The following is a 27,193-nucleotide window of genomic DNA, read 5'->3' as shown; positions in this document are numbered from 1 at the left end:
AAAAATTCAAAATTTGCCCTGTATATGGCACGAGAATCTTGGCAGTGAAGCACAGGTGGGGGCCAAGGTGAAGGCAGTATTCCATGCACTACAGTTACTGAGGAATGTGCTCCCTTTCATTCTGATGGAGGATCAGGCAGTGGTGGTGGGAGCAATGACCAACCCCCACCTGGACTACTGCAATAGCCTCTTAGCAGGAATCCCAGCCAAACAAGTCACCAGATTGCAGAGGCCTCAGAATGCCGAGTGATTGAACACCTTAGGAAGTGGGACCATGTCAATGCTACGGAGATCCCTCCACTGGCTTGTGGTGGAGGACAAGATTAAATTTGAAGTGTTATGCTTGATCTATAAATGTCTGAGGGGGCTCGCCCCATCTTGCAGAGAAGATTGTCCGGTATTGCCCAAATAGAGAGCTCCGTTCTGGAGACAAATTATTGATTTGTCTTCCATGGTCCAATTTGGTCTTCAGGGGAGACAGAAGATTCAGAGTGTTTGGGCCAATAATCTGGGATCAGAGCATGCGAATCGCTGGCCTTGTTCAGAAAAAGGTTGAAAACCTTTCTGTTTAGATAGACCTATCACAGTTTTAGAATTTAATTCATGCACTGCATATGTTCTGTCCTAATAGTTAGCATCTGCACCCGAATATAGTTGAATCTGTCTGGTGTGTGTTAGACATTTTTGTAAATCAGAGCATCCCAGACATTCTCAGATTCACCACCAACTAGCCAACCCTGCCCTCCAGATCCACTCTTATTATACCTTCTGGGCACTTGACCATGAAACTGCAAGAGACTCTTTATCAGGCCTTCCACTATTCCCACCTCATGCTCAAAATAATATCCCATGTAAACAAGAAACGAACAGTGGCCCGTCATTTCTGTTCATGGCGAGCGATAACACGTGGTGGTAGTTCAGAGTAAAAGGTGGCCGCTCGCTCGCACTTTGGTTTTGTCCTCGGGTGAGGTACGTGGGCGGCCTCCGCCCCATGACTGCTTCGGCTTGCGGATGAGGTCTATTGTGTCCGCCGGTCTGAACCGGCGTGATTCATTGGCTTTAGTTCAATAGCCGTGTCCCAGTAACATGGGTAGGCCACAAAGTCTGTAGTCAGCAGTTTAGTTATTACCTGCAAAAGCAAACTCCCTTTCCCATCCCTACATTTCATTGTTTTCCTGTCCCTCTGATTGGTGTATTTATTTATTTTAATTGACTGGGTGCTGTTTTCTTCCACATAGCACACAGATTCCCACGGGATAAAATGAAAAACAAACTGGCTGTGTTTGGCCTGATAATAACTGTGTTAGACACATACGCTTGTGGCGGGGGTGAGCAAGATGAATTAATAGGCATACCTATTTTGATCTTAAAGATGCTGCATGAACTGTGATTTTAAAGGAAAGGTGGTTTTGTTGTCTTGTTTTATTTTTTTTAATTTCTTTTTTGTGTTCGTCTGTTTTGGAGATGTAATATCACAAATGTGTGGATTTAAGTTCATTCTAGTTTTTTTTAGAAACTTTCTTTAAAATAAGAGATCATACATTCGCACATAAACAAGGAGGATACAAGATGAGACCCCTTCATTGTACTGTTTTACAGTAGATCGAGTATTGTGCTCTTTAGTAGGTGGGATGCATATACCACGCCTTTCATCAGTATGGGAATTTTCAAAGGTTCACATGCCAAAATAATTCTCCATCATTCGGGAATTCTTGATAAAAGTAGAAGTGCATAGCAAGAAGAACATTTAGCTTAAAGGCCATAAACCTCATTATGTGTTTGGTCCCCGTAATGCCTTGAGCCAACGAGGGAGAGGGGCTGAAGTTGGGAGCCATCTTTACATTTGTAACCACACACTGTGTATGGGTTTCCTCAATCTCTACTCTGATGAATTGCTGTTAAAATACGTTTTTAAAAAATCAGTCTTGCTGCTTTTTTTAATTCTTCTGAGTAACACCCACTTACTATGTATCCTGTGTGGTTTGTTTGTGCCAGCTGCTTTTTCAACTCTTCAATTGTCAAATGAAGAATTGATGTACCCGACTAGGACCAAAAACCAAGTGTGGGAAATCATTCCGTGCCCCGTGTGCCACAAGAACATTTTTCTAAGGGGCCCTTGTTTTCATTGCATATACTGTCTGCAACTTGACTATGTCCCTGATAAATGTGCTATGTGTCACTCACAAAGCCCTGTCCTTGGTGTCTGCTCGTTTGAGTGAAGTCATTTTCTCCTCTTCAGGAATCAATCCACTGAGGCGGACCCTGAGCTACTTGATGGTGAAGGGAGCAAATGTTTCAGATCCTCCTCTAGAAAATAAGCTCTCTCGGAGGATCCACATTCTGAGAGGTTTGGGGGGGCATTAGGAGCTTGAGGGGAGACTGTGAAAGTGTTACTTTAACGCCCCCCTTCACACATTACACAGAAAAATAAATTTTGGACACCAAAGAAAGTCTCTAAAAAAGCATCCTCCTCCCTCCTGGGAGAGCTTGACCACAGCAAGACTTCAGTGCGGTCTTCAGTGGCTTTATGTATGAGGTTGCAGTCACCTGGTCCCTCCCTTCCATGTTGATGCATTCATTGCCTTCTGTAAACGGCCCCCTCTCCATAAGACCTGCCCATAGGGAAATCATCATTGGTACCATTGAAGTCCTTATATACCGCACTGGTAGTATATGGGGCACCCATCTGCTTTATCTGTGACAGTAAGCCTGCCATCCTGCTCAACCACCTCGCCCTAGTCTGCAAAGTCAATGTTGTTGCCTCTCCCCCCATTACAAAGAGGTTTGGCATTCCAAAGCTCATTATGGATGGGGAATGCGAGGAGGAATCTACATCTGAAGATTCTGATGTATTAGGAGGCCGGTAAGTTGAATAAATTGTGCTGATAACAATTATAGTCCATAGGAAATGATCAGTCCACTACCCACATCTCTCTTCGTTTCACTACAGCATATTGTGGAGGATTATAAAAGGAAGCAGTGGATGAACAAAAACAGGAGACAACTGCTGCATCATCTATAAGGCAGTTGCCTTCAAGTGATCCAGCTACCTAGCGTAGAAACTCTGCATCTCTGGCAGACCGTGCGCCACCAGAAGCCAGAACACGTGCAGACTTGAAATCCGCTGCTGCAAAAAGGAAAGGACCAGAAAACAAGCCTTCTGTGCCTACGCCCCAAGACTATGGAACCTCCTCCCTGTCTGCATCAGACTCAACCCCATGCTCTCACAATTCAGAAAAGAACTCCAGACCCACCTCATCAAGGAGTCTCTGCTCCTCAACACCTAGACCAATGACGGTGGTCGGTCAAAATCTCAAAAAAAAAAATCTCGACTAACAATAAGGTCGAAAAAAAAAGACAGATAAAAAAGTCGAATTTCTCTTTTTTTAATTATATATTTATTTTGGGGTCCGGGATAATAAAATGGTAAAATAAAGTGGGGGTTAGGGGGGGAAACCCCCCCATTTCGAATAAAAAACGTCATAAAAAAATGCGACTTTTTTTTCTGCTTTTTTTTTTTTAGAGCTTTTTTTCGAGATTTATTTTTTCGGTCTTATGACCATAAACCGACCATGACGTCTCACCTCGCGCCACTTGCTAGTCGCCACCCATCCTTCCCCTCCCCGCTGCCCAGTACAGCTGTACCTCTCATCTGTCCCCCTCTGTATCCTACCCCCGCTGTATATCTGTTCTGTTGTTCCCACTGAAAGTGCTTCGTTATGCATCTGTAATGTTGTACACCTCTGTAAAGCGCTCTGTTATGTATCTGTTTTGGTGTATACCTCTGTAAAGCGCTCTGTTGCTTCTCGAAGCTAGGTCCGCGCTCAATACATACCATAATAACAATACATACCATAATAACACTAAGAAAAAGAGTAAGGGTCCTTTGTTCATCCAGCTGAGGAACAGCAGATTGAACCTCTGCCTTTTATTAATGAGTTCCCCCCACTGGGGCACTATTTAAATGGCATTGGGAGGCAAAGTGCTTCACCTTCTTCACCCTTCTGTGACAGACCATTCAACATCAATTTCTCAAGGCCTGCAGGTCATCCTTGCAGATGATTAAGGCTACCACCCGGATGACTCCCATCTATCCAATCAGCGGTATGACCCCTTCTGTTCATAGGAGGCTTGCACTTATGAATACATCCTGAAATAATGGAAAGAGGGCAGATTTCCATACAAAAAAGATGAGTTTGGGAGTTACCACCTCTAGATGATATCTCAGACTTCTGCAATATGATTTTCAGAGCATCCGCATGTGATAGTTGACCTTAAGGTTGTTCAGACAAAACACTGTTTTCTTTGTAAGACTGGATAAGCAGCTGGGACAAATGGCTCAACTAATGCTCTAATGCTCTGAAGGCTGTTCAAGGTTTTATATTAAAGATTTGAATAGACCTATGTACATCCCTCTCGTTTTTATAAAGAACAGTCCTCCCAAAACCATGCAACCCTATACCCCGTGTTAGTATCTACAGTAGATTTCACACTACTGTCTAAGGTATGACTTGTATTCGTGGAGACATAAAGGCAATTTGCCTTCTCGAACTGAACTTCCTCGGCGACTTCCTAACATTTCCTACACAATCTAGTGGTTAGTGTTCTAAAGGGCTATAATGGGTGTGCCATACATATACCGTGTGTAAGGAACTCATGGTGTCAACAGTAAAGACAGACACAAGTGATCACAGTTCAAGGGTGTTTATTAAACTGTATGCAGGTTGGAAAAACGGCTAATCTAAACCTAGATCTAAGATGGGAGCAAGCGTCGACCACCAAATGAAAATAAGGCAGTCCTTGTGGTGTTGTCAAAATAAAAAGGACCTATACTAAAAAACCTATTGCCAAACTTTACAACTAATACAAAAAGGGTGTGGGATGGAGTTCAAGAAAAGAAAAAAGTGTTAATAAATAATATGTCAGGATGCGGTAGCTTTGATATGCCTTCTTCACGTTTTGAGCATGGGGTAAGTTGGGATCTTTAAGCACAGTACACACTTGAGCTTTCCCCAGCACGAGTCAACAGTTCTCTCCAGTTTATCAGGAGGCTCGATGGCCAAGTCTTGTTTCTCTTGAAAGTCTCTTGCCTTCGAGGGTCTCACGTAAATAACAAAAGTCCCTTCAACAAAAATGAAAGTTTGTTTCCTGATTTCACTTAGGGTGAGGATTTTTTACCCCTCGGCCCCCCTCTTCCATGCGCTGACCCCTCATACTTTAAATATCGGTACTCTGTGGTTGTGTCCCCTTGTTCCAAGGCCCTGATAATAATTAAAACCACAAACAAACACAAAATTCTGTTCTACATATTTCTCGGGTGATGGATTCACCCCTGGATCTCCCTTGTTCGGGTGCAGACCCCTCTATGCTTTCAGCCTCCATCCAACTGGGTCACTTTGGCTTCTCTTGGGTGATGGACTTAATCACAGGATCTCCCTCGTTTGGGCTCAGACCTTTCTCAAATGTGAATGTCCTTTTAAACCATTCCAGTGGACATCCCTCGGTCGTGTTGACTCTTGTCAACACACTGTTTCTTGGGACTTTAGACTTGCTCCTTTCTCGTCGGCATCCCTCGGTCGGGTTCACATTTGCCAAGTTCATCTTTACATTCACTTTCAATGTTTGCGGAATTCACTTCCCTGGCTTTCTTTATAGTTCATAGATCAAAGGCTTACGACTGTACAGGGATTTTGCTTGACCTCTGTATGACCACTTTGACCTATCTTGGAGGCTCTCCCACGGCCTTCTGGTTTCTGTAGTTTTACTCCGATGGGGATTGACTAGAGTTTCTTCAGAGCAGCACCCAGGTGGTGCTAGTCCCATTTGGCAGCCGGTCTGCCCTTTGCAATTTTACAGTTCTTTGAAGTTTCTTACTTTGCCACTTTGAGACTTTCATTCATCACAGCCCGGTTCTTATCGGCTCTCCCCTCGACTCACTGGCTGTAATGAACCGCTTGGCTTTCCTTTTCACTGTAGACAAGGCCGGTACCACGGAAGCAGGAGTCTCCCGGGCTCTGGTTTATCTCCGTCAATGCGCTTTGTGTAACGTTCACATCTGCTGCAGCACACTTGGGCTATTTTCCCAGGTCTTGCGTTTCTCTCAGTGGAGGGTTCGCAGGGTTTTGTCAAAAAGGGCAAGGTCGTATCTCTCCTCGTTAGCCTCTTGATATTTGCCGCCTTTCTCCTCCTCTTAAACTGCCGGTCCCGGATAGCTGTCTCGTTGTGCGTTCTGCCTTGCTCGTACTGTGCTCTCTTGCATCACCGTTTATCCCTGTGGGGTAGGGAAAAGGCCGTCGGGTGTGTGATTCTGATCAATTGCCTCACTTTGCCTGACCCTTCTATTGAGACATGTCGGGTAAACGGCTCTGGTGTTAGTCCGTTCTGTTACTGTTGTGCAAAAGTGTTCATGCCAGGAAAAGGGGTCGGGGGGGGGCAGTGGTTTTGGAATTTCCTACGTGGTAGGATGGGGAAATGGTGTTGAAAGAAGGGGGATACTGCGTCTCACCCGTCGTTCTCCCACTCCCCGAGGAACCCCATCCAGGTGATGGCCCACCCCCAGGAACTGGATGCAATACCACTGGCCATGTCCTGGCCACGTCCTGGCCACATGGATGACAGATCCCCGGGGATGAGCCAGGGAGACACCTTCAGGTTTCTCACAGGTGTCCTTTCTTTTATGCTCAGTTACTCCTCTCCCTCTCTGATGGTTTTCTTTCATGAGCCTCCTCCCTCCTTTACTCCTTCCATTCCCAGCGTCTTCCTTCTCTCTCTCCAATGCTTTTCACTCCTTTCTCAAGCCTTGTCTCCGCCCTTTGATGTCGTTTCTCCCCCACCAAACTACTGCACCCACTACACCCACCCTTTTCACTCAATCACTTCACACTCATTCCCTGCTCTCCTTCTCCTAATCACACTTGCCACACTTTCACGCACCCACACTGCAGTATCACTTGTACTCAGCCAATATCTAACCTGATTTAGAAATCTCATCCACCATTCTTTCTACCTTCCTTCCTCCAGCTGGTCCCTTGGTTTGCCACCTCCTCCTTCTCTGTCACCCGAACAACCCACCCTTTCCAGCTTCCTGTTACCCTCTTTATATTCTCTCCACCCGCCCCTCTTCCTGTCCTTGGTCCCTGTTCCCTGCCTAATCTAAAACTGTCTTCCTCACCCGGAAGGTGTTAGCCAAACCTTTAAACACATGGCCAAGCCCCACCCTTTTCTCCTTGTGGTCCCATCGTGGAGCATTGATGGTGGCCCAAATAGTCCGGCATCTAAGTTTGTGTTGGGGATGCTCTGTCTATGAGGTAAAAGTGATTTGTGGCGTGGTCTGTGCTTCTTTTCAGTCCCTCTTGTTCTGGGGTTGTAACTGCAGCCCCATAGTGTTTGTGGCTGGGCACTGTAGCAAGGTTGGCCTCGCTGCTGCGTAATTGTTTTTCCATCTCCCTGCTGCCTCACTGTATTTCTGCTTGTTTGCAGGTGACGGGTTGTGTGCCTGAGGGTTGTTTTTACTTTGCCGGGGCTCGATCTCCTGTTTCCTGGTGTAGATGGCATATATTGCTGGATAAGATTGCTCTCTCTCTTTGTTCCTCCTGCTGCCCAGATGTGTTGCTCGTGGGAAAAATGAAGATACTGGTGAGCATCTTGCTTAGGAGTTATGGCATGAGGTAATGGTGTACTCAAAATGTACATGCTGTCACAAAGGGGGTGGGGATAACAGGAACTGAGACCCTCTCCACCGCGACTGTCCTCTTTAAAGGTAAGACGGGCTCTGAATTTCTTCATGGTCATGGTAGGCCTCCTAACCCCCCAGCTGAGATGGACAGATTACTAGCCCCTCTCTACAAGGCCAGGTTACTGGTTTTGTCACACAGCACAGAATCACCACTGCTATACAAATATTGGATGATATGGGAATTCGACCTAAATATCACCCCTATTCACAGCTAGATCAGACAAGTACAGAGGACCACAGCTCTCACCCCTGTGCCACCAAGGACAACCATGTCCAGATTAGGTTATTACAGTTGCTACCAGAAGGCTTGCGACCAACTCTGTGGCCACTCTTTCATTGCCCCAGGATAAAGAGGGTAGGAAAAATGGAGGCCATCTGGCAATAAGGTGACCCCATCCACATTCCTTTTGATTACAGAAGCAAATGCGTTTGTTTTTGCAGCCTATTTTAATAACGAACTGGGCTACAAAAATGGACACGTTAATCAGACATGTGCCTAAATAAATGCAAACGGAGGCCAAATCTATAGTTGTAGAACGTGATACACCACATAACTAACCCAGCCCTGGATACAGGATCAGACAATTAGGCAATGGCACTGTGCTGCGCCATGATGAAGCCGACTAACTTCTGACTGAAAGTCCAAGCCCGAATATTGGCCATGCCCATGAGGTAAGCCCTTCATACCCTAAAGGGGATTAAGGCAAATATGAACACAGCAAAGCCAGGAGTATCCCCTCAGATGAAGTTCTCGCAACTGAGGCATAGGGACATCGAGAAGCGCCTACTCGTTCCACCACCAGTACCCCTTTGTGGTTAAGTCTGCCTATTCACAATATCATCAGTCTTCTTTTACCTACAGAACCAAAGTTGGAGGAAGCATGCAGAATAGGACACATTCGAGGTCCCAGACCCAATAAATAGACTACATTTGTGGCATCCAACCCACCCCTCACTCGTTTCACCTCAGTCTGGGAGCAATTGGCCTTTCTTGCCCATTGATGGTACAAAATTACCACAGATCAGGCGGTGCTTTAAATTGGTTACCAAGTTCAAAAGGCACATATGTTAGATCTTTGTGTTGATGCCACCACATTCCCCATACAGACCGCTTTGCCAGGCACAGTGAGAAACATTGCTCTCTGAATTATGCTTCAAAATGCAGTATCTAATGCATTTCATATGCTGTGGGAAAGGATCAGGTTTCCACTGCAATACTTTTTTGCCTGAAAGAAAGAAAAATAAATGAACACCTATTCAAAGGGTGGCAGTGGGCTTCAAAAGTGTGTGTTTCGGGGGCGTGGCCTGGAGCGCCAGCGATGTGGCAGCTCCTCTAATGGCCTCTGTATGGGACCGCAGCAACATCTAAAAATCTCTGGTTCCTGCTATGCCCAAAGTGCATGAACGATGGATCAAGGCGGCGGAATGCGGGTAGCCTCGACAACAGCAACCTGGTAGCTAAACGTGGACAAGATCCCCGAAAACGCGGCTGGGGGAACCCGCCTACAGTGTTCATCTGGCAGCTCCAAAATGGCGGGTGCCCTGCTTCTGCAGTCCTCTAACAGCCCGCGCTGGCACCGCGACTGCCCCTGGTGTCGGGTTTCCTCTGGGGCTCGCTTGCGGAGCCTGAAGACTCCAGCACCTCTGGCGGTGCCTTAGCCGTGGCACTCTCGGAGGCCAATTGAGTGCCCGACATGGCCCACGAAGCCTGTACCCCTCACCCCTGCTCCAGCGCCTCCAGTCTCCCTCCCGACCAGCTTGCCTTCTCTGCCGGGGCACTCCGCCCCCTCCTCATCTGGGCCTGCGGGCCGCGGAGACCCCCGGCGGCGTCCTCCCGCCCCTGCTGCACCAAGCCTCGGAACGCTCCTCCTCTCGCCCGCATCCCTGCAGCAGACACGGGGCTCCCACCTTTCACCGGGGGTGACCCCGTGCACGGACGGCGGCAGCTGGGAATATCCGGGGACTCCCCTCAGTCTCCATTGAGAGCAGGGCTCTCACACCAGGCCAGCGGGAGCTGTCATTGAGGTCCTCCCTCCCTCCACGCATCCAAACCACCGCTCACCGCCTGGGTAGCAGGCGCACCTGAGGCCGTCCTCCGGGAGCGGGACGCTCCACCGACATCTGCTGGCCTCGGGCCCCCAGGGGCTCGGACACCATCTACTGGACCCAGGGGGGCGGCCCCTGATCTGAGCTCTGGCTGCCTGTACCCGACAGCGCCACGCAGGATCATCCTGCACAGAGGTCCCCCCCCACCCTCTCCCTGGCTTCCTGGGGCGCCCCTGCCTGCTTCCTGCCCACATCTGCTGAAGGGGCCTAATCCCCTCCGGTGGCCACTGCACTAGAAGCTTGGACCAGCCTCGGGTGCGGCGGCTCACTCACCGTCAGCCCACAGCAACGGCCCCCACCCCAATCTACCACCGGAACGCTCATGACAAGGGGTGAGTTAAAAGCGCACCCCCCTTTCCTCCTGCCTGAAGCTCTTCACTGGACCGTGACTGGAGCTCTGACGGGCCTCGCCAGCAACGCATCTGCCCACAGACATCTGGGGCTGCAATCCAGCATTCGCTGAACGCCCTCCTGGAGGGGGGCCTTCCAGCTACAACATGGCCCCCGGCTCTTGAGGGGGGGTCACACACATCAATCAGGTGAGCCCAGTAGCCCCCCCAACATACGGGGCGGGCCCTGCCTACTCCTGCCTGGAGGATCCCTCTTCTTTCTCCCCTGTTGGCGCAAAGGCCCCCTGCTACCCGCTACCGGCCTCCTCCTAGCCACCCTGGCGGGTGCCCGCTGCAGCACATCCCCCAGGACCTTGCTGAGTCACCCTGGTCCCCCTCCCTGCGAGGGCCCTTGAGTCCCACAATTACTGACCCCCAAGACAGAGTGTGACGCCTCCCTCGGCTTCCTGGGGCGTCCCTGCCCACTTCTTCTCTTCTCCAGCCGGGGAGTGCCTGTCTTCGCCACCTGCACCCTGTACAACCACCCTACCTTGCTGGACTGCTCCACCACGGCAAACCTTACCTCCCCCTGAGGGCCCGCGTGTACAACTGCCTGGGATGCCCCGGCCCTATCCATCCCCACACCCTCCCGGCTGCTGGCTCTTCAGATCCTGCAGGACGTGGGCACGGGGCTAACCCCCTCGAGGGCGCCCCCTCACCCTGGAGCCATGACCAAAGCACTGAAGCTCCCCAAATCGGCTGACATTTCTAATATGCTGCAGACCTCGGAGAAGGGAAAGACAGACCCCCCTAATCTTACACCCCAGAAGGCAACAGACGACAAAGGGACACTCGCAACCAAAGAGGACCTCCAGGCCTTCATGTGTGACATTAAATCAGAATTCAGAACCTGTATGACGGAACTCACCACCAAACTAGAGCAAACTGAACAAAGGGTCAGTAGCATTGAGCAGAGGGTGGGCGAGGTCGCTAACGGAGATACAACGCGCCGTCCATTCATTAATGGAGAGAACCGAAATTCTCGAGTACAAACAGGAGAACATGGAAAACCGCTCTTGCCGCAATAACCTGCGCATCTGAGGGGTGCCCTCTTCAATGTCTGACAAGGAGCTCCCTCAATACGTCAGCACCTTCTTCCAGTCTCTCCTGCCAGACTTGGATGAGGCCCAACTCCTGCTGGATCGAACCCACAGACTGCGCCCAACAAGGGTCCACTTTTACACCACTAAGGAAGCCATCGCAGCGATGGGCCGCTCAAAGGATGATCTCTCATTCCAAGGCGCCCCACTACAGATCTTCCAGGACCTCTCCCCACTAACCCTCCAGAAGCGCAGAATGCTCCGGCTACTTTCGCTCTTCATCCGGGATCAGCAGATCCGCTACCGGTGGCTCTTTCCCACGGCACTACAATTCTCGTACACAGGCACGCCGCGCACCATCAGCCACCTCGACGATGCAGCATCAATTCTCCCTCCAGACTCTCCTGGGACCTCAGTCCAATCCTACCCGGGCCGAACAAGCCCGGCTCCAAACACAACCTCCCCAATGCCGAAACGGGCCCCCTGGTTAAGAGTGCAGAGGAACCGCAAACCCAAATGACGTGCGAGGACACCCGCACAGGATATATAGCACTGGAACCCCCTAAATCTCTTATGCTCGCTGCGGACCCCATGCGGTCCATACCCCCTTCCAAGGCGGATGCCACCACTTTACACTTGGAGAGACTTTCAACCATGCTGGTCTTGTCGAAAGACCGCCTGGACGCCCAGGGGCCACGCCGATAGTTCAAAATCGGCCCCCCTAGTCGCAGTTTGGACCTCCCGTTGGTGGCCGTTGTTGAATGCTCATATCTCCCGTTGGAGACTAGTTCTAAAACCCTCAACCACAGGAGAACCTGAAATAGCCATGCTCTCACATCCATGGCTGACTTAATCTCTCCCCAATCCTACCCCCCCCCACATCAAGCGAATCCTTTGAACCAGCCCCTGCATCTAAAACTTAAGTTCACCACCCTGAACGTTAGGGGCTTGAACTCCCCGCTCCCCCCCCCCCCCAAGAACAAATCCATCCTGCAAAGGCTACAAAATGACGGGACCTCGATCGCTTTCCTGCAAGAAACACACTTAATCCCAGCTGACTTTTCTCGCCTGCAAAACAGGCTCTTCCCGTTACAATTCTTCGCTTCCAACGGAACTAAGAAGGGAGGCACCGCTATCCTATTTGCAAAAGACCTGAAGCCCCAGATCCTGGACTCGCTACGAGGTCAGGATGGTCGCTTCATCGCAATCAAAAGCACCGTCCTTGGTCAACTTTATACCCTCATCTCGGCGTACGCTCCGAACTAACACCAAGAAGGCTTCTACCAAGACCTAGAAGACTCCCTTCGTCCATTCATTGAGGGGCATGTCGTCATGGGAGGGGACTTCAACGGGTTCCCGGACCCCCTTATGGACAGATCCCACCCCCCAACATCCAGAGATCTGAAGTTGGCCACTGGCCTGCTCCACCTGTTCCGCACGCTGAACATTGTGGACTCCTGGAGGGTATTGTCCCCGGATGAGAAGGATTTCACCTTTTACCCGTACATGCATTGCACCTTCTCCAGGATTGACCTGCTCCTGACCTCACCCCAGATCCTGACCTTCACAGACGAGGTTGCAATCGGCCCCCGGATCCTCGCAGACCCCACCCCAGTCACACTAACCCTGCGGTCCCATGACCCGGACCCCCCTCCTCGCCGCCAGTGGAGCCTATACGATCCTATTCTGGGGGACACGGCAGAGACTCAGTCGCCAGAACAATTAAAAACTTCTTTGCAGAAAACCGTGACAAGGACACTTCCCCGGCCAACACCTGGGACGCCATGAAAGCAGTACTCGGAGGAGAACTGATCGCCCAAGGCGCCGCATTACACAAAAGAAAGCAAGCGACTCGTGCCGTCCTGGAAGCCGAAGACCATGAAGCTGAAGCCACCCACAAAAGAAAGGGCTGGGCCCCAAAATCCTACAGGGTCCTACAATTGGCAAGGAGAAGGCTCGAAGCCCACTATGCCGATGCCACAGCAAATCTACTAACTAGAACCAAGCAATGGTATTATGTCCATAACAATAAGGCTAACAAACTGCTGGTTAACAAGCTGGCCAAGGAGAAGAGCATAAATTCCATCCTGGGCCTCTGCGACCCGCAGGGGGTGATCCACTACGCGGACCACGAGAAACTATGCCTGACGACCGCCCATCACTCAGAAATAATGACGGCGGCACCGAGGGACCTGGACGAGCAGCGCTCATACATCCGAGAGGCAGCCCTCCCTCATCTAACTCTGGCGGCCAGGGAAGAACTTGTAGCGCCGATTACAACCGAGGAAGTGGAAGCAGCCATCAAAAGCTTAAAATCTAGAGCCCCTGGCCCGGATGAATTCTCCACCCGCTTTTACAAACTCTTCCGGCCCCAACTAGTGGCCCCCCGGGCCCGCCTCTTAAACTCATTCGTGTCCACTGGAACAGTCACCCCAACGATGCAGGAATCCATCACAGTCCTCATCCCCAAGCCTGGGAAAGATCCTGAAGAAATCAGCTCGCAGAGACCCAGCTCTCTGTTGAATCTGGATGCCAATTTATACTCTAAGATCCTGGCCAACCGTCTTGCACCTATCCTCCTGAGGATCATAGGCCCGGATCAAACTGGGTTTATAAATCACAGGTCGACAAAGGACAACATCCGCAGGGCACTAGATCTAATATAGATCGCCAATCGGGACTCCCAACAACTGGCCCTACTGGCGTTAGATACAACCAAAGCCTTCCACAAGGTGGACTGGTCTTACCTGTGCCTCACTCTAGAGGCTTTCAGCTTCGGCCCGACCTTCCGGAAAATGATCCTCGCGAACTACCAGGCCCCTAAAACCAGGCTGAGAGTCAATGGCCGCCTATCGGACTCGATCCCTCTCACATGCGGGACGCCATTGTCCCAGCTGCTCTTTGCTCTGGCCATGGAGCCACTGGCTCAGCGAGTTCGCAAAAACCCCCGGATCAGTGGCCTGAAGATCGGCTCTACGCAGACGGTTTTCTGTTCACCATTACAAACCTCAAAGGGTCCATGAGGGCGGCCCTGACTGAAATCCACGGCTTTGGGATGGCATCGGGATTCGCCATTAACTTCCAAAAGTGGGCGGCGCTCGGAGTGGACTTGACCCCAGCCAAACAAGAGGCCTTGGAGGAGAGAGGCCCGTTTCAATGGAGCACCCAATCAATCCCATACCTGGGGATCCGGATCCCCGCTCACTCCACGGAAGCTTATCAGTCTAATTTTCCGCCACTCTTTGAGGAACTGGAAAAGGACCTGACCCGCTGGCAGTCGCAAGAAATCTCCCTCCTAGGCCGCATCACGACATGCAAAATGAACCTGCTCCCTCGCTTTCTTTATGCCTGCGCCTCCCTCCCAACCTTAATCCCGCTCCCCTCCCCCTACAGCGGCTCCAACGAAAGATGGTTGACTTCATCTGGAAGGGGAAGAAAGCATGCATCCTGCGAAGATCGATGATGGCCAGCACAAGACTGGGTGGACTGGGGGTGCCCGACCTCCGCAAATATCAAATGGCAGCTTAGCTGGCCAACCTCCAAGCACGGGGGCTTGCCATAGGGCGGCCGAAATGGGTGGAGATTGAACAATCCTGCCTCCCTCTCCCCCTTCGCTTCCTCCCGTTTCTCCCCTACGCCGGAGCTGGCCGGGAATACTGACTGCCACGAAACAATCGATAAAGGCTTGGGAGTGGGCCCGCAGACACTGTGGTGTTCCAGGAGACCTGAGTGCACGCTCTCCAATCTTCCTCCACCCAGCCTTTTCCCCCAGAGCCCATCCAAGGAACTTTAGGAACTGGGTTGCAGGAGGCCTTGAAACGCTGGGGCAACTCTTTGATGGGGATTCCCCCCTAACCTTTGAACGCTGTAAAATGACATTCCAGCTAGCGGAGACAGACAGATACACCTACGCCCAACTCAGGCACTGGTGCACCCACCACAAGACCCCTTACTTCACTAGAGCTAACAGTGAATGACCTACCGGCTCGGGGAAAGATCTCAGCCCTCTATAGACTGCTACAAGAGGACCCTTTTCATTCCAAGCCCTCCTATATGTCTCAATGGGAGATGGACCTTGGGCACGCTATAGAAGACCACACATGGGTTGACATCTGGACCAGAACGCACACAGCATCCCGCTGCATCACCAACCGGGAGTGAGCCCACAAACTGCTTCAGCGCCGGTATTACCCCCCCCACACACCCCCCCCAACGTCTCCATCACTTCCAACAGGCCCCAGACCCTTACTGCTGGCGTCTCTGCGGCCTCCCAGGATCCTATTTCCATATGTGGTGGATCTGCCCCCGAGTGAAGGAGTTCTGGACCCACTGCCTAGCCACTATAAAAGATGTCATCCAGGTGACCATTCCGCTAACGCCCGAGCAAGTCCTCCTAGGGATCCCGCTGCCAGACTCATACCTGAGATCAGGGTGGAGAGCAACCCTAGTATCTCAATTCTTGCTGGCAGCTAAAATCATGGTGGCCCGCACTTGTAAGTCCGCGGAAGGGCCCTTGATGACCCTCTGCTGGGTCAAACTCTGGGACATTCTGATAGCCGAGTAGGTTACGGCAGCCAAAGCGGGATCGCTTCACCGATTCATGGACATTTGGGCACCGGTGCTGGACTATGATCAGAACTATCCGGCCCTGACATATAAACCACGCCTGATTGCGAGAGCCCTTCATTCTATGGACGATCCGTCGCCGCCGCCAGACCAGGCCGAATGAGGCCCGAGAACAGTGCCCACCGAGAAACGCAAGGGGTGGGAGGAGGGGACTATGTTCCTTATATGCTCTGAGACGCTACAAGCAATGTGAATGTATAAGTTCTCCTGTGTGTTGATTTATAAATAAACACATTTTTTTTTTAAGTGTGTGTTTCCCCGTCTCCATTCGTTGCCGACATTGTCAGTTTCTTTACTTTTTAAGTGTCTGTGAGTATCATCAGTACAAACCTTACCGTTTGGATTCTGATCCACTCTGTTTGTGAAATGTCTGTCTCCAGTCGTGGCCTACCTCTTTTGCCAGGGTGTTTCAAATCGTATCTGTAACTGTTTGACTGGCTGGTACAAGTGCAAACATTCCATTAGGCACAATGGCATATCCAGAAGAACTGTCCTCCTCCTGGTGTTTCCAAATCTTAAGTAAAGACAGTGCTTCAACCTTCAGTCATTCACCATTTTATAGGCACAATCCCAAGAGTTCGATCCTCACAAGACAGATGGTAGATGCTACAGAACATGGTTTTACGGTTCCTCAGGAAAGGGTCCTGCACTGCGTGAGCATACAAGTTGCTTCTGGGAGTTCTTTCCTCACGCATTAGACTGCTGCCATATTGCTGCTTGCGCATGCAGCCCCTACAAAGACAGTCACAAGGGGGTCCCAGTCCCCAGCAATAAGCTCCTGGTACGACAAGCTCAGGCGTACACTCTGCCTTCTAGTAGTGAGCAGACTAAGGCAACATCAACAAAGGCCTTCCCTTTTTGGAACCTTTTCAGTCGGAATGGACACTTTCCTCTTGGGGTGAGGTGCTTTCCTGTGGTGGGTTACTGCTTACTATCTATTCTGAGCATGTAAATCTATGAACGTTCTAATGCTGTAGAACATCTAAGTAAAGCGCTTTGGATTCTTTCATACATTCACATGTGACCCACCAGCCTCCCTTTCGAGGCTACCAAGATCAAGCATATGCTTGTACATCTTGCTACAGAATTAACTTCAAGATTCTGAAAATGGCTGACCAGGGAGGAGCCTCTACACCTCTGCCCCCCAACCCCCAATTGGCCCAGAGGTGAAACTTAAAGGACATGAAGAGGTTGGTAGGCTGAAAGTTTAAAAGTTATCTTATGTTTTGCTTTCGTAGTATAAGAATGATTCCCAGCCTGATTACAGGGAATTATTCAGAGCATGAAAGTTTCCAATGCTGAAGATTCACTTATAGGTAGGTTACTTGTCACAGATTTAAAGACACGGCTCACTCCAGACCAGGACTCTTTCCACTGGCAAGGGATGTGGCGCACAATAAAAAAACTTTTAATTTTATTGATTTCGGATTCAGCTTTGAGAAGGCACCCAACCCGTCTCATACCCCCCTTGACAAACACCCCATGTCGTAATGGACCATGAACCAGGCCCGTGTGTAATAATGAAATATTTATTTATTTTTAAATTCAAAGGCAAAATCAAACTTAGGGCAGCAATCACCAGTGTGGTGATAATATACAGCAAATTGTTATAATACAATGACTTTAAACTTTCTAACATCCGTTACAGAAGTGGAGGTAGAAGCAAGATCACTCTTTGTCATATTTTTAGATTGCACTGAGGTTATGCACTCCCCATGCAACACCCCCCAAACACCTACTGACCAAGTTTTTTGTGGGTGGAAAGGAGTAGCAAGGAGTCAGAAATAAGAGGAAAAAATCGGATTTCAATTGTGACATAGCACCCCAGAATGGGAGGCCAAAACAAAATGAGAACCTTGAAAAATGAGCATAATGGCACTCTGAATTCACTGGATAATTAGAGGTCAGTTTACATGTGTGGTAGAATGGATGGGACAGGAATTTGTGTGGCTGATTAATATTGTCATGGTCGGACCACACCTCCATCTATCCTGATGCCCTACTCACTGTGTCCGTTAGCACACTGCGTTAATCGCTTTAACTGCTTTGTATCAATTGGTTCTACACTATGATTCTCAGTGGCAAGTCTGAATAACCTGTGCGACCACTGCTTCCGATGCCATGCATCTGCTCATTGCGCTAGTCTTAACTAGCCGGTCCTCACACGACCTAAAACTGTCTGCACTGCATACCAATTGCCTCCATATATTGAGTCACTGTGCCGCGTCACTGTGCCGCCTCCCAACAACTGTTATTGCATATATTATCCTGGAAGTAACTGTTCACTGTGCCCAGTAGCAGGCTTGCTCACTGCCTAAATTGTGTTATACGCTATTTCACCTGCTTCTTGGTACTAGTCTCTAGGCCGCCGCTCTTAGCCAGCCTGACTCTCGCATATATTGTCGACGTAGCATCTACTCACTGTGCCAGACTTTTTTTTTTTAGATAGTCTAATCATTGTATAAACTGTTTTCCACGTCTTATCAACTACCTCAATATATTACTCCCTCACTAAGTGTCACATAAGCAATTACTGTGCTTATTGTAGTTGAAGCCACTCTCCCCTATGCCAGACCCTACTAGCCGGCCTCATATGGCCCAAACAGTGCACTGCACGCTACACTCATTGCCTCTAAGTATTAGTCTATATGTTGCTGCTCTTTAGCTTGCCTGTCTTTGCATGTTTCGGAAATATGGCACCAGCTCACTATACCTGACTCTACTAGCCAGCTTGCATACTGTTTCAATTTGCATCAATTGCTCTGTACGTTGCATTATCTGCCTCAAAGCATTAGTCACTGTGCCGATCCTCCATAGACTGCCTATTCCGCACCACCATGGCCACATTCCACAGTTATCCTTGCCATGGCTTCCTTCCTACCTCTTTTCCACACCATTACCCCGACTAATTTCCAACCTCCTCTCCAATCTAATAATAAAAACATCTTAACAGATGAATCCTCCACGAGGACTGTAGCCAGTCCCCCAATCAGCCCTCTTGAATGGATACAGCGTTTCGTAGCACCTCCCACGCCACTTATCCCATGGCCCGTCCACATTAGAAACCTGAGATTAGGTTCTCGCTTCCCTAACCACAAAGTTACTCTAAGATTGAGCAGTCGACACACCCTGCCCATTCCTAAAAAGCGTATCCAATCCATCTGCTCAGCAGCAGCGCTCAAGCATCCTCAACCACCCACCCCTCCTATCACCACTACAACTCCTACATCAACTATCCCACCACTGCCATCTAAATAGAGCACAGGAGAACCAAAGGTACACATCCTTTGACGTTGACGGTAACGCGATCAAGTCTCCAAGGAAATAAAAACACAGGGGGGTCTATCTTGACTAAACACTGTCCCTCAAGAAACAAGTCAGCTCTGTAGCGGCCTCCACAACCTACACCAATAAGCTAATCTACAGTTGTAAAACCTACCTGTCTACCAGCAGTTGCCTAACGCTAGCCAGAGCATTAGCACTGTCAAAAATTGACTACTGCAACACACTCGTTCGAGGTTCCTCTGAACTGAACCTAAACAGGCTTCTGGTCCTTAAAAAATAATTTATTGAGCGCAGCGCTTAACCTGCCCAGATCCAGCCACATTTCAACTCTTAAGCGCAATGCCAACTGGCTGTCAGTTCATGACAGAATCACTCTCCGCACCTTGGTAATCGCGCACAAGTGCCTCGCGAACACAGCCCCCAAATACTTGTCCGATAAATTCTGTAAGCACCAATCATCTCGCACCACCAGATCTGCCCTATCCCACTGCCTTGCAGTACCTAGGTTCAACCTAAAAACTGCGGGAGGAGCCAGCTTCCCAGTCCAAGCAGCCAAACGTTGGAACGCCATACCCCTCTCTTACAGACGAGAACCCTCCTTCCTGACATTCAAGACCGGAATAAAAAAACTGGTTGAGCAACAAGCCTCTCCAATAAGGTCCCTTCGTCTGTCTCTTGCTACCGCCCCGAACTCCTATCATATGTTTTGCCTAATGCACTTCTGCTTACTCAATGCCCCTTGACTTCAGACCTATCTGTAACCATTGGTTCTCCTGTTACTGTATTTTTGCTTTTTATCCATGTATGTAACTCCTACTTTTTTTTTCTTGCGCCCAGTTACCTCGGGGTTCAGTGCGCGATACAATAATAAACCAACACAAACCAATACAAAATACAAGTTTAATCTCGCCAAATATTAGGGAGACAGCATGTTTATGTTGCAAACTCAGGAAGAAAAAAGTATATCCTGGGCCTGCTTTCCCTTCGTCACAAACAATAATGAGCACTTTTCCTGTGTTTTTTTTGTTTTTTTTTTTAACCGACCTGCCTTAAATAATGATTTTGTTGCTCTTCCCTGCAGATCACATGTGCACTGTGGCGTATTTTGACGACTGCATGTCCATTCACCAGTGCAAAATCTCCTGCCAGTCAATGGGTGCCTCCAAGTACCGCTGGTTCCACAACGCCTGCTGCGAGTGCATCGGACCGGAATGCGTCGACTATGGCAGCAAGACCGTAAAATGCACAAGCTGCTTGTTTTGAAATCCAAGAGGAAGAAAATAAGAGAAAAACGCTCTCTACGTTTGGAAACCTTTATTAGCCAAAGTGATAGTTTCTTTTTTTTTTAAATTAAAGAGAAGTGGGACTGATCACCTATTTTTCCACAAGCTGTATTTTGGGGGTACGAGAACACTGAAAATTAGCATCAGATGTGCACAAATCTGAAGGCTGTTTTTAGTTGGTCTTTTGGAATTATTTAGTAAGGACGGGGCAAAGTTTTCCAATCCTTTTTTTTTATTTTTTTTTATTTGCTTTGTGTAAATATTTCTTCGAGACAGGTTAGGCCTGTCCGATTTCAGAAGCGCTTTTAATCATTTATGGGCGGGGTTGCAAACAATCTACCTAAATAGAACGCTGAAACTGCGTAAGTATGCCTGGTTTGCCTCTCACTCAACCTGTCCAGTTAACAGTAGAAATCAGCCTTTTTTTTGTATTTATCTGTAGAATCAGCCTTTTAAAACAAATTCCTGTGACGAGCTCTCTTCTAGAGAAGCTTTCCACTTTCAAAACATAAAATAACAGCATTTATGGAACGTGGTGCCGTTTTCTGCAGTGTAGATAAATGTACAGCATTCAATCCCAAAAGCCCATAATCAGACTCAATTGATCCTGACTTCTGGGCGGCCTTAATAGTTGTCAGTTTGCTTATAAATTCAATGCAGAAGCACATAAAAAATGCAGAGATATTGGTAATGTAAATGATACCATGGCATCATGGAAAATGGCATAACGGAAGGGTCAAAGGGTTAAGGGTCAAACCTGCATCAAGTTATTAAGGGATGATGGGATATGGCAACAAGCCCAGGGCAAGGCTCCATTCTTTGGACGTGTTGCTCCTCACACGTCTTTGTTTTCTAAACTGAAACGAAGAGAACATCTCCTCCAGGCACTAGAACAGAGGCTTGGTCGTCTTGGAGGTGAGACCGCCGCCAGGCTTTCAGGAGGATATAATGTAGGGTGGCAGCATGGACTGCCTTGTTGGCTGCTCTCCTCAAGCACATTTTAGCTCTTGAAGAGCTGAGACAGTTGAAACACTTTCCATTGCAGCACGCAGCAGACCTGCAACCTGTTCTCTATACTGTTTTGAAGTGACCATGTCGTGTCTCTTTTTACATTGCTTTCTTAGATTGATTTGGTTTTGATACTTTAATGGCCCAACGACAGAGCAGACAAAATGCACCTTAATTCTAATGGGACAAAATCACGGAATGGATACTTGCCTGCAATAGCAAATGACTTCACACAAACACAGCAATCTTGTGCCGCGGCATACAGGGGGTCCAAATAGGAATTCCGCATTGAAATCATGCTGGGAGTTAATGAAGACATCCTTGTTCAATTGTTTCCTGAGCCCTTATTTTTAAATTCTAACCAAGGTTTTATAAGATTTGTTTTTAAGGGAACGTTTTTTTGAATGTATTGATGTGAGTTTGAAAACCAGGCATGGATTACCATCTCGTTGCAGGGCTAGATAATTTCAGAACATTATTTTGGCTTGCAGTCACCCAATCAATGAAAGCTTCACCCACATACTTCCTATGGGCCTAAGAGGGCATAGTCGAATTTCTGGATTTTTAAAAATCCAACACAATAAATAAATGTCATAGCAAGAGGAACTGTCATATCTTCATTATGAGCAATTATTGCAAAACACCTTTTCTTCTCTTGTTCTGGCACTCTGGACTTTAACTTGTGCCTGTTTTTGATCTGGTGGGTGGGGGTGGCTAGTCCGGGTGAGACTATGAAACCCTTCTTTCCCCTGCTGTCTAAAGTTTGCATTGTTCACCCGGGCATCATTTTTCTGGAAGGAAATCTGCATATGGGTGACAGTTATTTGGCTTACAGTAACCAGTTCTGTGATAGTTTTGTACCAATGTGAAGGCTGATAAATTTACACTCGCTTTTCATCTTTGTTGACCACATCGATGGTTCCCAAAAGTGCCCAAATAAATAATTCCATACATTTGGCAGAACACCATGGCTGTTTGACTTGCTTTCTAATTCTGTAATGAGGGCTATATTGGCCCAGAATGGGTTGCAGTGTTGAAGGTATTTCCCAGCTGCCCTCTGCCTGTGCCATTTTAAGGGAATATGATTCAGACACGAGGTACTGAATTTCACATTTCTCGATGGCTCACTTTTGTACCCGAGTTGAAAAAGATGTATGGGTGAAAAATGTAAACTTGAAAGCTAATAGCCATGCACAAACGTAGGCCTACCCTGGCATAAAATCCAGTTCTCCCCAAGCACACTAGCTCTCACTTATCAAGAGCGAATCATCACTCTCCACTGGCTGGTCGTGAGTGCAGATTTTATGGCCTGAAAACCATGCCAATCCAAAAAGACATTCGCCATCTAGTATACATTTCTTGTGGCCAATAGAGGAAGCCCCAAATATGGTATACAAACTTAGCAATTGTGTACTCTGGAGTTTCTTCTTCTACTAGAACGAAGTGATATAGAACAGCATTGCTTTTCTTACCTTCATTCACTGGAGCAAGATACTGCTGCCACTTCGTTTGCTCCTTGTAGTAACTCGCTCAGGCAGGTAAGTAAATATAAAGGTTTATTTACTTCACAATTGACGGCGCCCTGCTCTGCTACACACGCTAGCCATGCTCACTCCTTCTCCAACTCTCACACCTCGAATCCCTTTCAAACCATAACATTCCAATGCGAGCAGGCAGAGCTTCCAACTATGGAACTTAAGAATACAACAATACAGGAATACCACACACCCTCCCCCCTTTTTATAATAATCAACTATGTACTAAAACCACTGAACAATATATATATAAACATTTGTAGACATAAATCTTAACAAAACTAATTAACTTGTCATCAACAGAAATATAATATGATGACACTATTATGAAGAAATTTACTTTCCCATGACAGTCTTTAGACCAGACCGGTAGTCTTTTGTCTCTTGGATTGCGCACTGTCTTGTCTCTTGACAAAATTATAGAATCATTGCTCTGATGACTTCTATCATAATTTTTGTTTCCATCCACAGTGTTAGAGTTTACGCTCTGATAATTCTCACATCCTGAAACTCCAATACTAAACATGTTATCACTATTTGCTCTCATCTCTGCATTTTCTTGAATATTCTGAAACCCCACACCCATTTCATTATGTAACTCAACATCCCTCTCCATGTTCACATTCTCTCCATCGCTCCTTTGAACATTTAACTCATGAAAACCAACATCATCTCCCATCCATCCACCCATTCCCCTTTTTTGTTTTAATTGATCAAAATTATCATAACCTCCTTTCCAATTCCACTTATTATTCTGTCAAAATTCCATACTGAACCTCCAGTCACTCTCACTGCCTTGTTAAACACTTGCAAGACCTTGGCTGGTTTACTGTATTTCGATTCTCCCTTCCTAACATTACGTCCAAATTTTATCCTTACGAATTCGCCTGGTGAGATGTCAATCCTGTGACTAATATCACTAGACAACAACCTGGGCTTTTCCTCTTGGCGTCTCCAACTCTTTATTTTCTCTTTTCCTGGCGCTCTCCCCCTCATTAATTCAAATGGAGAAAACTCTGACCCTCTCTTGACCGACATCCTTAAACTCCACAATTTTTCTAACAACGCTTCCTCAACAGACATATTGTTCCTTAAAGCCATTTCCACTGTCTCCACTACCACTCTGTTACATCTCTCAACTAACCCATTAGTTTGGGGATGATACAATGCCGAATACTTCCATTCAATCCCTGATGTCTTTGCAAATTCTCTGACCTCCCTGCTTTTAAACTGGACACCATTGTCACTTATGATAGATTTAGGAAGAATTTGCGAATGTGACCGAACCTTTGAGGAAACTTTTAAAAAAGGAGGTCAAGTTTGAGTGGAGTGAAGAATGTAACGAAGCAGTGAATTATATTAAGAGAGAAATATGCAACTCTACAGAACTAGGTGGATATGTGTTTGGGAGGCTGACCAAAGTTACAGTAGATGCTAGTGGTAATGGGTTAGGAGCTGTTTTATCTCAGATTGATGAAAGTGGAAAGGAAAGGATAATTAGCTATGCCTCCAGAGCGATTACAGCCACAGAGTGCAGATATTCTGTAATTGAAAAATAGTTATTAGCTTGTTCATGGGCTGTAAACTATTTCAGAAAGTATTTGTGGGGGAGCAGATTTGTCATTCAAACTGACCATAAACCCCTTATAGAAGACGTCCATGGCGAGCAACTGTCCACTTTTACTTTGAGTTTCCAGTTGTCAATTACTATGATACAACTTGGGCATTTGAACTCTCCTCCTGGGGGTTCACGGATTGTGAGCACTCTCTCCTCATCTGATTCTTCTTCTTATTCTTGAATGGCTGAAATTCTTTTTTTTCGCTTGCAAGTGACTGCGAAATGTCCTTTCACTCCACAGTTTCCACACTTTTGTCCTATTGCTGGACAATGTTTGGCGTATGCAAAATGTCCAAACCTTCCACAGTTGTAGCATCTGTCTCCATCTCTGGATTGTGTACTTGCATGTTTGGGTTCAGCTTTTACCCAGTTCCTTCCTTTAGATGATTGCCCTTTGTTTTCATAACCTCTTGGCCTACTGTTTTTTACCGTATTGTTCTCCACACGTTCTTTCATCCTCAACGTGTTGACCATTCCTTGCTCTCCAGAGTCTCCTGAAGACTTATCGTTTTGCTGTTGCAAACTTTGAGCAGCTTCTTGCTTTTTATTTTTCATTTCCTTTGAACATAAATGGCTGTGTTCAACTCGTCTGGCAATAGCTATAGTTTCTGGCAGTGAAGGATTTCCTACCATCCATAGTCTATCTTGGACTAGACTGTCCTTAGCATGTATAATAATTTGATCTCTTATGAGTTCATCGAAGGTGATTCCATTGCTAAAACGGCAAGTGCGAGATAATACCCTTAAAGCTGACACGTAATCTTCAATTGACTCATGCTCCTTTTGAGTCCTGGTATAGAACTTGTACCGATTTATTGCTACATTTGTTTCTGGTGTGTAATATTTGTCTAATTGCCTTATAGTCTTTTCGTGGTCATCCGCATCTCCGGCCTCATCCACTGGCAAGTCCGGTAATTCCCTGTATTTTCTTTGCCCCTCCAACCCCAATGCATGAAGGAGTAACAACTTTTTCTTGTGCGGTGTAAGGCTTTCCTGGTCAACTGTTTGTACATAGTTCAGCCAAAATTCCTTCCATTCTGCCCAATTGACTACTGGCTGCCCTGGGGTTGGGAGAAAGCTTGCCGGAGGTTGAATGTTAATGCCTTGCATTCTATGTGGTGCCACTTGTCAAAAATTAACTTTGAATATACCTTCTTGTTAGTATACAGTATTGTGATTGATTTGTTCACATCAATCAATATAGAGTAAATTATTATTTTTTTTTTCTCTTGACTGCGATGAGGGTGGGGTCTCTGTCTATTCCTCATCCAGTCCGATTGGAGTAACGTGTGCGTCATGCACTTTTATTTTGACAGGCCAACTGACACGGCGCTTGTCATTTTCGATCTGGACCAATAGGGGGCGCAGGCAAATAAAACGTCCGCACGAACCAACGCAGCGTCAGGCGTTGGTTCGGAGCATCAGCTCTCAGTTCACCCGCAGCGTGAACCCAGCACAAACCAACGTTTAAACACGTCAGTTCGGAGCGACTGCTCTCTGAAGCGCTGCTTTTCTTCTTACCTACAGGCAGCGGCAGCACAAGCCAACTTACACGAAGTCAGCTCGGAGCGTTACGATCGCTCTGGTCCAGGCTCCTTCTTACGAGGCTTCCGTGGGTCTACAGGACGCTGCCGTCCTCGTCGCCAAAATGTAGTAACTCGCTCAGGCAGGTAAGTAAATATAAAGGTTTATTTACTTCACAATTGACGGCGCCCTGCTCTGCTACACACGCTAGCCATGCTCACTCCTTCTCCAACTCTCACACCTCGAATCCCTTTCAAACCATAACATTCCAATGCGAGCAGGCAGAGCTTCCAACTATGGAACTTAAGAATACAACACTCCTCTTTTCTTCTTTATGTTCAGATGTGCTTTTTGAAAAAATCTAGCGGACGGCTAGTCTCAGATTTTAGACCTTCAGACATGGTTGGTCCATATGGATTCTTTTAGTATAGGTGCACAAAAAAATCAGACTTGGCATGTGTAGCAGTTTTTCAGACCAAAATGAAACCTTTGGCCTGATTTCTAATTCACACAGACATATTTGGGCCGTTTCCGTTGTGAGACTTCATCTTGTGGACGGCACAGAGGTAGACACAGACCATCTGTGAAGGTGTTTTGGCGCATGGATAAAATGCACTTTGACAACAGTTGCAGTTCTGCCTGAATCAAAAGCTAATGGTGACCCTTCAAGTGACCACCACGTTGCCTTTGCTTTCTGTACTACTTTAGTCTCTGCCTTCGTTCTGATGCTTGAGAATTAATAGTGAAAGTAACCAAGCAAGTATGACATCTGCAGAATGAGTGTAAACATTCCATGGCATATACTGTTACTGGTCTCCACAATTCCTCCCTATCCACACCCTTTCACTTGGTACACTAGCATGGAGAAACATGTCCGCTATCGTAACCTAAGCTGACTTTTGAAAACTGGTAATTTGATACTAAAATCGTGTTTATAGAATGCAGTGTACAAAATATTCCTAACTGGAGACAGAACCACGTTTTCGTTTTTTTTACATGTTATTTTTTTAGAAAAATTAACATCTTCAAAGGTGGCAGCCCAAT

General features: G+C 47.5%; 1 protein-coding gene across 2 annotated transcripts in view; it reads left to right on the top strand.

Annotated features, from left to right (window-relative positions):
- The window catches only part of TWSG1 (twisted gastrulation BMP signaling modulator 1), a 283,080-nt gene extending 260,645 nt beyond the window's left edge, over positions 1-22,435 (top strand). Inside the window, exon 5 of one of the 2 annotated variants that reach the window (XM_069613391.1) lies at positions 20,263-22,435. In XM_069613391.1, the coding sequence (XP_069469492.1) occupies positions 20,263-20,444 (182 nt within the window). In that variant the 3' untranslated portion in view covers positions 20,445-22,435. The remainder of the gene's footprint in view (positions 1-20,262) is intronic. The other variant, XM_069613392.1, reaches the window with a different exon arrangement.
- Positions 22,436-27,193: the final 4,758 nt, after the last annotated feature.

Source organism: Ambystoma mexicanum, chromosome 5p, assembly GCF_040938575.1.
Source record: "Ambystoma mexicanum isolate Mex_15411 chromosome 5p, UKY_AmexF1_1, whole genome shotgun sequence".
Taxonomy (NCBI): domain Eukaryota; kingdom Metazoa; phylum Chordata; class Amphibia; order Caudata; family Ambystomatidae; genus Ambystoma; species Ambystoma mexicanum.
Note: the sequence above shows the minus strand (reverse complement) of the source record. Positions and strands in the feature narration are given on the sequence as shown.